An 18,079-nucleotide genomic window follows, 5' to 3' on the forward strand; every position below is an offset into this window, starting at 1 on the left:
TAGAAGCGCTATACAGTTACATATATCTGTAATTATTACATACTTTGTAACGTAGAAACCAGGTAAGCAAAACTGTTTTGTATAGGACCTTACAATGTATTTACATTGAAACGTAGAGTTGAGAAGCGCCATCGTGATGCATTGATGCCTGGAAGTCAATTACGCTGATAAGTTGACACTTAGAACCGCTATAAAGTTACATGAATCTCTAGAAAATACATATTTTGTAACGTAGAACCAGGTAAGCACAACTGCTGCGTAATGAACTTTACAACTTCTTTACTTTGAAACATAAAACTTAGATGTCCAATCGCGTTGCATGGAACTTTGGTAAGTTACTTTGATAAGTTGATACTGGAAGCACCAAACAGTTACATGGATCTGTGGAAATTACATGCATAGTAATGCAAAGCCTGGTAAGCACGATAGTGTTGTATAGGAACTTACAGTTTGCTTACTATGAAACGTAGAACTGAGATACGCCCTCGGGTTGCATGGACCTTTTGAAGATTATTCTAAGTGTCTACTACTAAGGGTAAACTTGCCAAAGTAATTGACTTCCAAATGTCCATGCAACCGATGAATTCTACGTCTCAATTCTACGTTTCAAAGTAAGAATTTTGTAAGGATCTATACAACGCAATTATACTTAGTAGGTTCTACATTTCAATGCTGCTCTATCACATCGCATTGTACAATAGAACTCTATTGCCTTGACATGCAAACACTATAAAGCGCCATCCCGTTGCATGGAACTGTAGAGTTCACATTCTTTAGAAATTTAGAAGCAGATAAGCATAATGCCATGCATAGAAAATTACAGCTTACTTACTATGAAACATTGAAATCAGATGCGTCATCGCAATGCATGGAGCATTAGAACTCCACTTCTTTCACAAGCAGGCACTTAAAAGTTCCATCCTGTTGCATGGAGCTGTAGAATTTACATTCTTATGAAGTATAAAAGCAGATAAGCATAGTGCTATGCATAGTAGATTACATTATACTTACTTTGAAGTGACGAAATGAGATGCGCCATCGCATAAACATCGACACGTAGACATCTAGAAACGCTATCTCGTTGCAAGGAAATTTAGGATTCACACTATTTTGAAGTGTAGAAACAGGTATGAATCGCGATCGCGTTGCATGAAATATTTGTAAACTGTTTCTTCTGAAGAGAAGTAGTAGACGAGCATAATGCATCGCATAGGGCATTACTACTTATTTGCTTTGAAACGTTGGAATGAAATGTGTCATCGCGATACATGAAACATTTGAGCTCTATTGCATCGATACTTATGAATCCTACAGTTGCATGCAATGTGATGGCGTTTCATTGTGTCTGCGTGCCAATGCATGAGAGTTCTAATGCTTCATGCAACGCGACAGCCTACCTCATTTGAATGTTTCAAGGTAAATTATTTGTAATGTTCTATTCATTGCATTATGCTTATCTGCTTCTGCTCTTAAAAAGAACGTGAGTTCTACAAATTCATGCAACGGGATAGCGCTTCTAATTGTAACGTCGGTCGTAGCGCCTGCCACCCATTCCACACATGAGCCTTCTCGCACCCCCAGCATCAATCTCTGGACTCAGGCAATCTGCCGCGCTCGCCTGCAGAACCGGCAACCAGCAGCGTTCACGCGCGCACACCTGCATGCGCTCACACGCACCAAGCACCGTTGTCACTCGAACCGACTAGTATACATGACTTGTTCACACCAGTCGTTCATCACCTTTATGGGGACTCTTCCAATTTAAGGAGCCGACTTTACCAGGACCTGTATTCTATTTCTAAGCCTCTTACATATATATACTATATCCAGACTCATGTATCGCTACATATAAGAATTCATAAACCCAAGTTACACGCGTTATGAATGCAAGACACGAACAACACACACATAATTGTAAGTTTATGCTATACTACTCCATTATGCTATTTCATATGTTAAACGCGAAAGACGCGCCGATAGTCCCACCTTTAGTCGCGAGTCCCCACTCGATGGACCACATCCTTTCATGATGTTTCAAGTAAATATTTCAAATTGGTATAAATATTAATGTATATTTTATATTTTAGTTAATTCTAAATACAATATCTCCTTAAAATACTCCATTACATCTAAAATCCTATTTAATTTCATATTATTTTATGATGTTTTAATTAAATATTTGAAATTGGTTTATATAATTACACTTATCGAATATTATAGTTACTTGAAAATAGATTATCCCCTCTAAATAAAAATAAATATCTATATATAATATAAGTCGATCATTTATTTGCATCGTCCCAGTTCGCTTTCTTTCCTTCGAGGCTTGCAAATTCCTTTTCATTATTCTAGTAATTCGTACTTTGGAAGGTATCTAGTACGTCTGAGATTAATACAGAGACCAATCGTCAGAGATTAATCAGTTAAGACTAAAAATATCGAAATTAAGAAAAAAATTGTATATTGCACGTAAAAGAATGCAAATAGTAGACGAAATTATTACAGAAAAAGCGTAGGTATGTAGTTCGATTCAAACTCATTTATTAATCGGAGCCAAGATACAGTCTGTCCTCGAGGCAGTACTTTTACAATAACAAGGTATTATATTTTTTGAAAAATAAGAATTGTACTAGATTAATAATAATAGTATAAATCGAGAGTATTAGATATTTCGCTGCATCTAAGGACAAAATTTCATGTACAATATTAGAATTACAGATTCAGGCCACAACGTCGAAATAGAATAGAGACAGAATAGACGATGAACATTCGATAGAGAGGATCTAACCATTAGTAGAAAGTAGGTAACTACCATTCGTTCAAATGTATCGAAACAGAACATCGTTAGGTTCATATATTAGTTAATACACTATTTAAGTCTCGGGTATGAGTTGCGCATACATTCGTGCGAAAAATCAAATTCCTCGTATTTAGTTGAGCGGGGAGGGGGGTTATTATATTTACGTAAAATCAAATATTAGAGACTCACGCGCAACAACGTTCCATTTTCATTGAGACAAGGAACTACCATTCCATACCACGAGTTCGAATATATAATTTGTTTGAATATGAAAACGAAATAGCCAACATTGTAACAAATCCACGCTTCTGTATGAAAATAATTTGTCTAACAAGACACAAGAATTGTCTGTTCTATCTACAGTTGGAGAAGCGGAACGAAACATAAATATAAGTTCAAATGGAAATTCCGATTAATAATTACTTTTATTCGTCTGTTGTATATTTCTGTCTTCTAGTTTTAAAATAACCCTTTTGTTACAATAAATTATTTTCGAACACCTCTTTTAACCTGTTTGATATGATAAATAACTCAGAATCGCCTAACCAGTACTCTTTATACAACAAGTGTTAGAATATGTTATATTATCAAACACTTAGATAATAATGTATGTATATTTTTTTTGTTTTCTGTCTGCAACTATCATACATTTAACTACTAGTTTATTGTTAGATCACTAAAGAACTTGTTACCAATTAGTATAATTTATTTTTCTTTTCCTTCATTTCTTATTTTTTCATCACTCTCACAAGAGATCCGAGATTATAAGATATCAGCACATTTTTCCTCTGTCACTTTTTGTCGTTTTTACCTTTTTTGGATAAATCTGTCCCAGATAGAGCTGCAGGAAGTTCCAAGACTATTGAGACTAAAGACGATAAAAGCTGTCGCGAAAAAAATACCAGTTGGTAAGGTAAGTGAAATTAATGAAAAGCGTAATTCTCTGTTCTCTTGTGTTCATCACAGTACTCGAAATAGGGGATAGATTCTTCTCGCGTGGATGGTTGCAGCGATACCTCGAGCTAATGCACACTGTTCCCACTATTCTGGACTGGAACGGTATTGATGCTCCATAATAAATATATTGTCGTGACAAGAGTGTACGACAGCGGTTAAAATGCTTACCAACGAATCTCTACTTTTGCGTATATTGTCCAAAAGAAATTATATCGAGAAGTTCCGTTGACTCAACATTCTGCAGAAGTTTGCAATTGTGCCTAATTTATTCTCTGCGGGACACATTATAATATAGTTTTATGCATGTGATTAGTACCATTAACATCAACTATACAGTTATTGCTATGGAAGCAGTACGACGATTCAGAATCCCCGATAAATTCAAGTGGACTTATACATACGTACATACATATATACATCATACATACATACATACATACATCATACATACATCATGCATACATCATACATACATCATGCATACATCATACATACATCATGCATACATCATACATACATCATGCATACATACATACATACATACATACATACATACATACATACATACATACATACATACATACATACATACATACATACATACATACATACATACATACATACATACATACATACATACATACATACATACATACATACATACATACATACATACACACACGCGCAAACACACACACACATACAGCACGTACGTAAGTATATATATATATTATATATTGTCTGTAAGTATATATAATCTAATCTACGTATAACTTTTAAAATTACAGTAGTTCTCAAATTCTAATTTACCATATATCCATAAATTCAATTGAATTTATCGTCGACGCTGGAGTTGCGTAACTTACAACACGTTATTATACAAACAGCTCTTATGTTTTAACATATAATATTTTTCCCTACTGCATTTTTGTTTGATTTTTTTTCTTTCTTTATATACATAGCAGTTCTAGCGGTAACTACCATTAATAACAACTAATACGCAGTTTATCGACGATGCAACGGCACAGCACAAGCATGTCGTCGGACAAGGTTGCTGTAAACCGGAAGCCGCGGCATAGTGGATAAATTACATATTACAATGTATTCAACGTTTATTCAGTGCGCTATTATCTCGATTAATTAATTAATTAATTACCTTTATTGTCAATACATTCGGAACAACGCCGTTGCACTCTCGACAACAGGCTCTTATTAATATTTTCTGATCCAGGATCTTTTCCTCCTTGTTCCAGCTACATTTCCCCGCGTTCATCTTTTCATCGTTTTCTTTTGCGTATCCATACTTATTTGTTCATTCTGAACGAACAACAAGCAAAGACAAAATACCGATACGCTAGAACGATTCAACAAATGTGTCCTTTAGAGAACGTCCGAATGGATTAACCAGTACCGTCGATTACAAGGCGAACTGTTACATAACTGTATGTATTGACTCGCAAGTAGTTGAATCATTTTTCAATACTTGCCTAGGTACTTAATATATACGTATATATATCTTACTTGTGTTTATACGTGTATGTACGCATTTGTTTATACTTCTTGTTGAAAGATGTGCGTGTATTACTTGCTTGTAAAATTATCTCGTATATGCCTTCCTCCCTAGTTTCTCCTTGTGTCCCCTCCTTCGCTTTCACCCTCGCCCCTTCTTTTCATCTTTTCTATTTTCTTAAACGTATTGAAACACACATACTTCCCTCGAATCGCACCCACGCATTCATTCATTCGAAACCAGACGGTCACACGCTCTCTCTCTCTCTCTCTCTCTCTCTCTCTTTCTCTCTCTCTCTCTCTCTTTCTCTCTCTCTCTCTCTCGCGCGCGCTTAATATGTTTCCTGTGCGCGCGTGTAAAGTTTGCAATTACCCAAATCCTCTAGTTTCCGTCGTCTCTGCTCAGCCCTTAGTACGATGGCAGAACTTGTAGGTGAACGCTAAATCGCAATAGATTCGTACGTCGTTCCAAATCCAATTTGAACTGGACCGATGTTCTCATAGCTGATACCATTTCTTGTCTTTGTACTTGAGCATCAGTCCGTGTGCGGACTGTGAGAAACTCTCAGCTTCCGCCATCATACGGGCCGTCCGATCCTCGAGATGCGACAACTTCTCACCACGCTCGACGACCATCTGATGCGCCATGTTGACCTCGCCCGCGGCGGTCGTTGCGCGCTCTCGAAGACCTTCCGCCGCCGCGTTCGGTCCTGGTATGTGTTTCGCTACTGTGCGCGACGCTCGCCCGCTAGACTCACCAACTGTGAATAAGAGAAATTCAAATATTTACGTTAATTCCAATTATTGGTCAAAATCCTATTAATGTCCACGTGTGTGGATCTATTATATAAAATGTTTGATGTTGTTCTGTGATATTATTTAATGTCATTGGAGGAATTTGATGTATAAGTGTTTGTAGAAATCCACTTTTATGTAGGATTTGGTACAAGAAATAATTAGAGTACTATAGCATGTTATTCAATTGGGTGCATAGGAGGACTTAATGATGAACGTTACATCATTTTTGAAGGTTTAATATTATTGCTACAGTTTGTTAGACTTACATAATTCTTCTCTATCGAGACTTCGTGATCCACCGCCAAAGAGGCCTTTAAAGAAACTCTCTTTTGGCGGCTCGGGCATGTCGTGGCCAATAAATAAGTCGCCCATCATTTCAGTTAATTCACCACTGAAAAGAGTTAATTTTGAGTATTTGAAATTATAAATTTATACAATTTAAATCAAAGTTGTATAATTTCTTATGCAAAAAGTGTTTGACGTGTATTTTCCTATTTGTTAAATAATTTCGAAGATAAAAGCATAATGAAATGTTGATTATTTGCGCTATTAATTATTCGTTAATCGATATTCTTATAATCGATCGTGCGTCTCGTCGATTACGCCTGGCAAAAATACCAAATCAAAGATGGAATCGTACCAAAATTGACTGGATACAGAGAACTTCTGAATCTCAGTGGGCGATGAAAGGTATAAGCCGTGGCCCCGGTTGCTCAGACAAATAGTTTTTGCAATTCTGTAAGAAAGATGTGGTATGTTACTACGGTATTTGTTCGTACCGAAGAATCCGTACGAAACGTGTGAATGTATCGGGGGATGTAGTCCCATAATTCAAATAATGTGCAGACACAAACATATTTTAAATAAGTTCCACCGTCTAATTAAAATAGTAATGACAATCGAAGCGACTCGTCAAATGACGTTTGCAGAAATATTATAAAGTGACAAAGACATAGTATAGGAATAAAAAGTAATGATACAATCGAAAGAAATGTAATGTATACAGCACGCAAGGCATTGCATATTATATAAAATACATATTGTGAAAGGTGTATTTTATAGATCACTTACTGATCGGTATCGCCATTAACAAAGAGTTGATGACCCCATATGGACAACATGGGGTCTACAATGCCATGTTTTGTAGTCTGAAAACTGTTAGAGATTATAGAGACAGTAGAAAAGTGAGCGTTAAGCCATACACCAGTAAAAAGAAATTTAGTTTCAATAATCAATATTAACCCTTAAAACATCGAATTTATATATACATATATGTCTAAAAGATTCTTCTGATAAATGTATTTCGCTTGAATACACGATCCCAGTTTATCCAAGTATTAAAAAAAGAGAACCGATGCAAAAACAATAATAGGTAGAAAATAAAAATGTAAATTTTTGTTTAGGAAACTTGCTGTTGTGGAAACAGACTTTGTAAGTTTAACAAAGTACAGTGAATTGAGAAAATATTCATATTCTTGTTAGAAAAATTACGAATGCTATATACAGTTCTATATAAAAATATAATGACAATATCATTTAGCAGTAAAAGAATAATTTCAAAACATTTGTTAGTTCTGTTAATAAGATTTGTTAAACTATAACAATACAACAATATTTTATATTGAGGTAAATTACAAAAATTACTAAGAGATTTGTATACACACAATAGATATGGAATAAATAATTTTATATAAAATCTATATATTCTATTAGATTGTTATTTTACTGTTTTATTAAGGGTCACAGCACTTGCTACTAAAACTTAATTATAATGAAACGAGTGGTAAGTGATAATGCGAGACGAAAGGAAAGAGGTCCAAGGGGCACTTGTCAATGCTACGAAATTTTTTAAACAACTCGCGATCGATTCAAAACTCAAAACAAATGCAAACTCGCTCCTACACTCATACACGTATATATTCGTACTAAACAATTAACATTATGTTACTAATTAGAATATGAATATTCTTTATTATTCACTATACACACAGAAGGAATACTACACAAAGAATAATATATATTAGGGATGCAAATTTGCTATGAGTTTAAGAAGAAGTAACTGCCAATTCGATAGCACAGTAGAAAAGAATCATTTTTTCAGCTAACTATTTAAAAGATATGTATGGTACAGTACAAATATCGTATAATGCGTCCTACGTAAAAAAGCATGCTATTAGCATATTAAGAGTTAACGAGTAAACGTTATTGTAGTAAAGAAATTACATGCTGTATATGTTGCTTATTATCATTTCACTAAATGTAATTAATTATTCCATGTTTAGAGTGGTGTCGTAGACTTAAATACAGTGGGTGATTAGTTAACGAACACAATGCGTTAAAATAAAATATTTGTTATCCGATCATCGATATACCATAATTTTGGGGGGAATTTGATTAATTCTTTCGGGAAATACAAAAAAAAGATAAAAATGATTTTTTATACTACGTTTATTTATTTTAGTTTTTTTTCGTTTGTAGAAAATTAAAGAATCTGTCTAATGTCTATTGCTTTTCTCTGTTCTTCAAGATTTTTCGAAAGTGATTAATAACAGACATTGTAGAGATCCCTAAACCTATTGATCTCGAAATAATTTGGTTGCCATTCTAAAACTATTGTTCTGACATCCTCCCATTTGTTCAGAAGATCCTTAGTAGCAGATGTCAGCATTGGTCGTTTTTCGTTTTCTTCTTTTTCAGAGTTTTCTTAGAGTTCTTCTGCCGTCAGATCATTTTCATCTTAATTCACTACCAATTCCAGATCTCTAGCAATTGTCACAATTATTATCTATAATTTTAGGGACATCATCTTGGTCTCCCTGAATGGATGACGAACACAATTTTTACCAAACAGTATTCAGTTGTCATTGACTGACTTCTAACCATGCCTTTTAAATGAGACGCAAAGCCTCAAGAATATCAAATTTAACTTTCCAAAATATTTCCAATACTATCATTGAGGAAAACTGGCATGCTTCAAAACACCGATGAAACAGCGAGCGAGTACAATATCTTAAATCTCTTTATCCATTGACTGAATCAAATAGGTAATCTTTCAAGGCAGAAGTTGAACTGTCAGCCATGGAAAATCTTTTGTGTGATCCGATGCATTTTCCAATACTAACAGTGATTTTAATGGCAATTGATTAGTCTGAGGGTAACCTTTGATGCTTGGGGTACAAATATTAAACAGCTATTCTTTGAAGAGAATTTTTTTAAATGCTCTAGGGTTTTCAGAATGATAAAAAAGAAGTGGTTCAAGCTTTATGTCACCACTAGCGTTAACTTCTCCAAGTAACGCCAATTGATCTTTCGCCCGAAATATTTTTTTCATCTTTCGTAATGTAGATACAGTTTGGCATGCGTTTCCAAAATAAGCCAGTTTAATCGCAACTGAAAATTTGTTGTAAACAATATTCTCCTCCTGTAGTAGCATACTCCATGCATTATCACATGTTTAATGTCAGATCTCCTTTTAAACTTTGCAAACCATCCAGTGGTAGCCTTAAATTCTACCTTCTCATGAGACAAATGCAGAGTTTGTTTTTTCCATTCTTCAAAATTTTCTCTAGCTTTCCATTGATTATATCTTTCTTAGCTGTGCGATGCATATTGTTTAGCAGCATCAGACATCCTCTGCCTACCTTCTATCTAGGCTATTATCTCTTGTTTAGTTTTTATAGTGAGCATATTTCTTGATATTACACTCTTCATAGGGCCCATAATATTATCAGAAACTGTTGGCGAAACAAATTTTTCTTCTTCTTCTAATTTAAAAATAAAAGTGCTAATATATAACTACATATAATTAATATATGTATAATTAATGGGAAAATCATCACTTTATATAATCATTTTATATAAAAAATTCAAAGAGCAACTAGAATAATGTCGAAAACAAAAATCAACTAGCACACAAAAAAGTTATGTATATAAGTGTTAAAGTAAAATACAATTTTACGAATAAACTGCAAGATTCGAATTGCCCAAACATTAAAATTTTCTGCGAACGTGTTTATTGTCCGAATTGTTTGCTATCCGAAGTCTTCGTTAATCGATTACCCACTGTATATGTTTATTAATTGTATCTATTCTGAACATAGACTCAACTACAAAATACATGATGCACCGTTCATCTATGAAGTGAAACAAATTTTCGAATTCTTTCGAGTTTAAGGTGTAAGAAAATTTCAACGATTTTTAATTAAAGTTATCATGAAAATAGTTTCAACTAATTTATGTACGGATAAATTAAATTATTATCTGTGAAATTAAATTTAAGTTAAACGATTAATTGCGTTTCTCTAATACAATACCAATACACTTGTTATTAAATGGTATGAAATTTACCAATCCATAATTACTAGGTTTTAATTTGGGTGGAAAAAGAATTACAATAATAAATAAATAAATGTATACGTATCGAAAAGATTTTAAATATTAAAAAATTAAAACATTTTACAAATAAAAATATGACGTCTTGATTACTACATATAGTCGAGTTTATGGGAAAAAATTGTGTTTCCGTTTAAAAATATAAAAATAGCCTTTTAACTTTACCAATAAAGAAACAATCTTCCTGGAATGTTTAATATATCATTCTATGCTTCCATTTGGATATGAATGCTAATAATCCTTTTATTATATTGTCCCAGCATTAAGTCGTCCGGAAAGTTCGTGTCGATTTTCAGTAGATAGTATAAGGACAGGTTTGAATACACCAGATGGATTGAAAATATATATACATATTTGTAAAAAATTTTGATTACGATACATTAATTTTTGTCAATTTCATACGCCTTTGAATATGAAGGCAAAGTGCATTATAGGCATTTAATGGTTCTCTTTTACCGGAAAGACAAAAATACCACACAAATGGCAAACAAGATATGCGGTGTTTATGACGAAGATACTGTAGCTGGAGGAACTATGCGTAAGTGGGATTGTTAGGTTTAAAGCTGGTAATTTCAACCTTGAAGATCACGAACGCTCAAGTAGGTCCTCCACCACAGATGAAGATCAGATTAAAACATTGATCAAGAATAGCTCACGCTGTATGACACATGAATTAGTAGAAATGTTAAAAATATCAAAGTTTACCGTTCACAAGCATTTTATGAAGGCTATATAATATATTTTATATTATGAATTATATTTTATTATATTATGAAGGTTATATATTGTATTTAGCTATATAAACCGTTTTGATGTATGGGTTTCCCATATTTAAGGAAGGAAAATCTGACGAATCATATTTCCATTTGCGACTCGCTCTATAAATACAACGAGGAGACACTGTTTTTAAAGCAAGTAAATGACGGCGGATGGAAAATGGATCATTTATAACAATGTTGACTGAAAAAGATTTTGAGGAAAACGAAATAATCCACCTTTAAGCACTTTAAACGCCGGTCTTCATCGGAAAACAGTTATACTTTGTATCTGATGGGAATGGAAGAGAATTCTGCATTATAAAATTTTACCAAACAATAAATTAAGAAAAGTATTGCTTCCACATAAATGAGTTAAAGACAGCAATTGAACAAAAATTGGAAATAGCTAATCGAACGGCCTATGCAAACTGCACAGCCTCGTATGTCATTGGCAACTCGACAAAAGTTCTTGGAGCTCTGTTCCATCCTATTCACTAAACCTCGTGCACTCAAATTTCCAACCTATTACAATATCGCTTTAATTGAAAAATCTTTGACTCCTTGATAGAAATAAAAAATCGTATAGAAAAGTTTTCCGCCGATAAACTTGAGAAGTTCTGGAAAGACAAATTTTTCAAGTTATCAGAAAGATGGAGGAAGGTTATGGAACAGAGTTGCGCAAACTTTCCAGACAACCCAATAAAAGAACCCTGTACAGATAATATTTATAGAACATTTCCGTACACGATATAAATAATCACGGATGCAAAATACGTATTTTAATTTAAACCAATAGTTAATTATATCAACAATTAAACACTGCCCTCTTTTTGACACAGGTACACGCATTAGATGAAAAAGGAAGCAGTTTCAATAAAGTCGCAGCTGCATTATTTATCTTATTATTTTTACCTGGATTCCCTAATTATAGATATTTCATTCTTATATATCAACGAAAATTGTTGTATTATAATTAGTACAATATAGATTAAAACAATATATGCTTTTTATATAATACAGTGTAGTATAAAATTCATTCGCTAATGATCCATTCTCATATATGAGGATGAAAATTAACATTGTGCCTGTGCAATGGAAATAAAATTATTACGTGTAATTAGCATCGATATTATTTCTTATTTAAAAAAATTTACAATACCTTATTACTTGAACCACAAAGTCTTGTCACATCTCAATATACATAAGTAAGAATGTTACAAAAATACAAATATAAATTTCAAAGCTTCAATATTTGCTAATATTTGCTCTTGCTAAGCTCTAAAAATAGAAATCTTGAAGAAGTTCAATAGTAACAATAGTTAAAGCTTTCATTTGTGCACTGTGTCTACTTAAAATGTTTACTCTCCTCATTACAATAGTATATTCCGAGAATCATCAATTAGAAATATCAGGTAAAAAAATAATCTCACGAGACATACGCTGTTTACGCTACATCGAACAACGTATATAATGTGTTGCAGTGTTGTAACGTTGCAGTAGCATATAGTGCTATATGTATATAATAATAATAATCATATTGCCGCTATGCTAATTTCAAGAAAATTATTGTCCTTCTTACCTCAAATCTATAAGAGGTAGAAAATCGACGTCTATTAGCGGCCTCAAACTTGGTAAACTGTACGTAGCTATGTGCCCATTTGAAACGTAGCATACAAGGCATACATTATCTGAAGAATAAAAAGTGTCGTCATTTCGAATCAATTAAATTTAAATTCATAATCAAATAAATTTAAATTAAGTTTAAAAAGCAAATCAAATTTACTCATTTCTTCGTTAAAACATTAACTAACATTTGTTTAAAATATTGTATTTTTAGAAATATAGAATATTAAACCAACTGTAACATAATTATTATACTGCTTAATATTTTCTAAATGAAACTATTATTTGCACATTTTGCTTGCGATACAATTAAATTACAGTGATTAAGGATAAGTTAAATGAAATGCTTGTACAAAGGCAAAGAGCAATGGCAATGCATACCTTTTAAAGACGTAATCTCTGCTTTGATCACAATGTGAGTTTCAGCCAGTTGTTGCCTGTAGAGGCAATTTTGCGATGGCAACGCTACAACCCTTGCTTGTTTCTCAGATGCTAATACGACGAACTGACGATCTTCGAAACCATCTCCTGTAGTTGTTTGCGCGTTCATCGATGGTGACATCCGATTATTCGTACATTTTCCTTGACTCCCTGTAAGGTCGAAAGAAGCATCGTGTTAGTAAAAACTAAAATGGCCTCTACCTACCAAATAAATAATTAGTATCATGTCCTATTTTCTACGATTTAATTTTCATTATGCTTCAGATCATTTCACATAAAACGTACTGTTACGCTCTTTACTCTCCATACTATCGTCTTTCCAGGACTCGTAGGAGTATGGAATCAAGGCGCCATTACAATCTAAGAAGGACATCGACAGAATGCACCCCTTCAACTTAAACGTAGATCCATCTATAAAAAATAAAATAATTAATACATTATTTTGAAATCTCGCTGTATCTCTCGTTTCGTACGTAGGCAAAAAAACAGAAATGGTGTTTACGTAAGCAAACAGGAAAAACCTATCGGTATCACGTAACTTTTACACAGTCAAGCAATAAAAATATTGATGCTTACTGCACGTCGAAACAACGACTGGATGAGCATGTCGCTCTCCACGAGCTGGTGTATTAAATATCACCGTTTGTATAGATCCTAAAGATGTGCCGATCCAAAGAGTTGGTACCGGACTGGTATCTGAAGGATTGTACAATAAACATATTGTATTAATAAAAACAACTATAGGCGGTTCGACAATCATTTTAACACCAGAACTACCATTTTAGGATAATTTTACATTTCAACATAATTTTACATTTTTGGCAATTTTCTATAATTTTTTTTATAAAACATACACACAGTATTTTTTTTAACAGCTACTATTTTGTTTTCTTTTGGAGGAATTAGGGCATTGTCGATAGTTCTAATGTTAAAATAGACCATCTATTCGTGACACGTACCGCTCTTTTTCGTGTAGGAATCTGCAAATGTAAGGCAGCTGATGGTTTCTGTGCTGATATTTTCGAGCGACGACATGCTAGAGCTCCTTGACCGTTGAAATGAACTGTCGTATTTGTCTACCCGGCCAGCAGTCCCGAAAATAAATAGAAAATTAAATAATTCATTACGCACAGCGTAATTTTTCACGAACGTATTGTACGAGCATGCAACATCTATTAACAATGGAACATCTCTCTGACAGTTCAGCATTCACCGGTTGTAGATAGACGGAAATAAAGTCGTTAAGAGAGTCCCGGTCAGAGTGTTCGAAGAAAAAAACTGTAGAAAACTCGAATGTTTCGAACAGTGGACACTAATGACAAGAAGAACAATGATAACAACAACATCAACAACAACAACAACAACAACAACAACAATAATAATAATAATAATAATAATAATAACAGCGACAGCAACAGCAACAACAACAACAACTATCGTGACTAGGTACCTCTCTTGATAGGACATATTCACAGAGTAACATCTTTCATTCGTTTCAACATACATCAAGTCGAACCGACGTGTAACTATTCTGTCACAGAATTGGTAGAACGCCACACAAGAAAAAATTGGAAATAAGAAGAAAAAGAAGAAGAAGAAGAAGAAGAAGAAGAAAAATGAACTAGAAAGAACAAGAGGAATTGTAATCAAAAAGTCAGTCTCAATCTTAAGCGGATACATCTCGGGCACTACGTGCCGATACATCATGCGCAAATCACGTAAAACTCAATCAAGTCAACGACGTCGATCCCACTTTCATTTCGTTTCGCGTTGATTATTAGATAGCTATAAGTCAATGATAAGTTCATTTCTGACTGATATAACAACAGCATGATTAACAACTGATATAACAATTGCACAATTAAGGTTAACTATAAGTTATTCTACTAATAAACGAGTAACTTGTTCATTTTAATCATCGAAAGATATTACTTTTTATTCGTACAAAGAATCAAATTTTAAAAAGACATCGATTAAATCAAATTTCTTCCTCTGCATAATATCTTAATATCGTTGCTCTCTGAAAGATCGATGACACGCTCACATAATAGTAATTTTACAATAATTGAAAAAAGCAATATGAAAGCATGTTTAAATGTATTAGATATACTGCAATTAAAACAATTTTTAAGGATGCATACTTTGATTAACTTTTGAATTAAGGAACGCAAAAATATTCAAAGTGAACACTCGCACCATTTTTCTTCCAGAGCATCGATATGCATTGCTAAAGATTTCATCTTGGTTATGTTGAAACATTAAGAATTGCATCAGTAATCGTTTATATGAAATAATAACACGTTCGACACAGTCCACACTCTGAAAGACACTTTAAAGCTTGAACACAAGGGATGTCCTGGTCCCTAAAAACTGAAAACATACAAATTTCAAATAGCATAGACTCTAGGAAAAAAGAAAACTTTAGTAGCAAGGATATGATTATGCAATTTGCACTAAAAAGGCATTCTGCGACATCCCTGAAGTCTACGTTCCGAATGTACCCAGTATACATACATACGTGTACGCACAAGATTTAATAAAAATGTTTATCAAATTGTATAAATGTACTTATTAAAATAGTAAGTAATTACTATTATTCAACGCAATTTTGTGTTGTACTGATATTAAAGAAAAAAAAACAATAAAAGACCTACACCACTCGTTTTTATCAACATCCTGTGCATTCGACGTTCAATGAAGTGTACACTGAGCGGAAGAATCAGTTCAACGTATCATCGTTAGGCCACATCTATTAGAAAAAAAAGCCAACTGAAAATTGAGGCAGAGATAGATAGAGATCGTAAAGAGATCGGCGGGAAAATATCTTTTCGTCGGTGGTGCAGAGTGAAAATTAGAAATCCACGCAAATTGGATGATGTGCCATTCGTTTCTTTCTTTTCTTTTTTCTTTTTTTTTCTTAAAAAAGTGATTTGATCAAGAGCTAGTGAACAGATCGTTTGGGAAGAAGGATGTGATGCAGAGTAATAAAGTCTGCTGAGTATTATTGTATTCACACTCAAGTCAGCAAAGACCAGACAGTATTTAGCAATCAGACAGCGAAAAAAAGGTACGATAACGAAGACCAATCTTGAAAACAGCGACTGTTATAAAATTAGAGCTTTGTAGTGCCTGAATTAATTTTGTCAGAAAAATAGTAGTATAGGAAAATCGGAGATTAAAAGTAAAAATGTAAAAAACAATTGAATATTTTCAATGTGCAATACGCTTAATTGTTAAGAATCGAAATGTTCCTGTAAATTTGAATAACAATAATAAATAGATGGCACGATACTAAAATATAAATATAATTCAATGAAGTTGCAAATATTATATAGTAAGTCTCACAATCTGTTACCATTGGTCAACTTAATAAATTCTAATCTCTCCAAATATAATTATAGAACGCGTACAATAAACTGGTTACAAATGCGTAAGGCTGTTCAAGAAATGTGATCTCCATTAATCGCGTTCAATCAATCATAGAAGAATCAAGAATCGCTCTATTAACAACGAAATCAAAGGAATAAGAAAACGGAGGAAAGAAACACTCAGAGAAGGATAGACTTAATATCATACAGTAACATAGAAAACAATCGGTAATCTACATTAATTAGTATAGCGATTTGTATGTATTTAAGGTGATAGTTCATTGTATAATACTACCGAAGCTGTTATACTGTCTGGTGTTGGAGAGAATATTCTGGTAGTTGTAAGGAGCTTGCGAGGCGGTCGACGAATAGCTTCGTATCTCGGCGCTACGGTGGCTCGAGAATAACGAAGTCGTTGGAAAGTTGTTCAACGAGGGAGAATCCAGCTCGAAATGGTTAGTAGTGGTACTCAGACACTTCTGGAGCTTTCTTATACCCTGAGCACGAGTTTGACGTTGCTCGACCGTAAGAGATTTGCGAGAACTCGAACCAGCGACATCGTCGTCACCGCCGCCGCCGCCGCCACCTCCACTGCCTCCGCCGCCGCTTGCACCTCCGCCACTATTCATGTTATTGCGAGTACCCGATCGGGGGACGCACACACCACTACTGCTAGATCCTCCACTACTCGCGCTATCGCAACCACCGTCACCGCCAGTGTTACCGCAGGAGTTACAGCTATTATTATCGTCGTGGTCACCTTTATCACAGCAACCACTACCACCAACGACCATCGTACCTCTTCGCGTTACCGGCAACATGCACATCCCGTTCATCTACAAATGAGCGACAGATCAAATGTAGAGAAGATACATATGTCCTATAGGTAGGTCGTGCTCGGGCTAAGTAGTCTTAAATACCACTCTTAAATTCTGATACCATTATTGAAGAACCTTTCGCTCTTGGTCTTTCTCTTCGAATAAATATCGATTATCTGTCAATTATGTTACAAGTGGTTATATTTAAAACTCTGTATCCTATTTCACGTAATAATTTCGAAACAAAAATTGGAATTATTTAATACGGGAAACGAGATTAAAACTGTTTGTTATCTCTAAACCAATTTTATATACTTTACTAGACGACCAATAACGTTGTATTTGCTGTAGAATAATAATCCGTATTTGAATAATAAATAATCCATATTCTATATATAAAAAGGTGTTGCAGCTTGAACAGTTGCGAACAACAAAAATAGCACAGTTCTGAAATTATTTAATTTCTAGATATTAAACGATGCAAATTATACAGAAATAAGCGGAATAGAATAATGGAACATTTACTGAAAAAAAGAATTTGATATTTGTATTTTTTAAACAAATAACCATCATTTTAAACAAATACCATCTTTTACACTCATTTATATGTATCAA

The 18,079-nt window shown here is 33.8% G+C and overlaps 1 protein-coding gene across 7 annotated transcripts in view; it reads right to left on the bottom strand.

Annotated features, from left to right (window-relative positions):
• Positions 1 to 5,652: 5,652 nt before the first annotated feature.
• The window catches only part of Tomosyn (syntaxin-binding protein tomosyn), a 51,923-nt gene continuing 39,496 nt past the window's right edge, over positions 5,653 to 18,079 (bottom strand). For 3 of the 7 annotated variants that reach the window (XM_076898676.1, XM_076898674.1, XM_076898672.1), the window contains 9 exons: positions 14,238 to 14,362; positions 13,855 to 13,974; positions 13,564 to 13,689; positions 13,219 to 13,428; positions 12,794 to 12,902; positions 7,136 to 7,219; positions 6,705 to 6,800; positions 6,331 to 6,455; positions 5,653 to 6,027 (listed from right to left, as the gene is read on the bottom strand). In XM_076898676.1, the coding sequence (XP_076754791.1) occupies positions 5,765 to 6,027; positions 6,331 to 6,455; positions 6,705 to 6,800; positions 7,136 to 7,219; positions 12,794 to 12,902; positions 13,219 to 13,428; positions 13,564 to 13,689; positions 13,855 to 13,974; positions 14,238 to 14,362 (1,258 nt within the window). In that variant the 3' untranslated portion in view covers positions 5,653 to 5,764. The remainder of the gene's footprint in view (positions 6,028 to 6,330; positions 6,456 to 6,704; positions 6,801 to 7,135; positions 7,220 to 12,793; positions 12,903 to 13,218; positions 13,429 to 13,563; positions 13,690 to 13,854; positions 13,975 to 14,237; positions 14,363 to 18,079) is intronic. The other 4 variants (XM_076898678.1, XM_076898673.1, XM_076898677.1 and 1 more) reach the window with 2 other exon arrangements.

This window comes from Xylocopa sonorina, chromosome 7, assembly GCF_050948175.1.
Source record: "Xylocopa sonorina isolate GNS202 chromosome 7, iyXylSono1_principal, whole genome shotgun sequence".
NCBI lineage: Eukaryota > Metazoa > Arthropoda > Insecta > Hymenoptera > Apidae > Xylocopa > Xylocopa sonorina.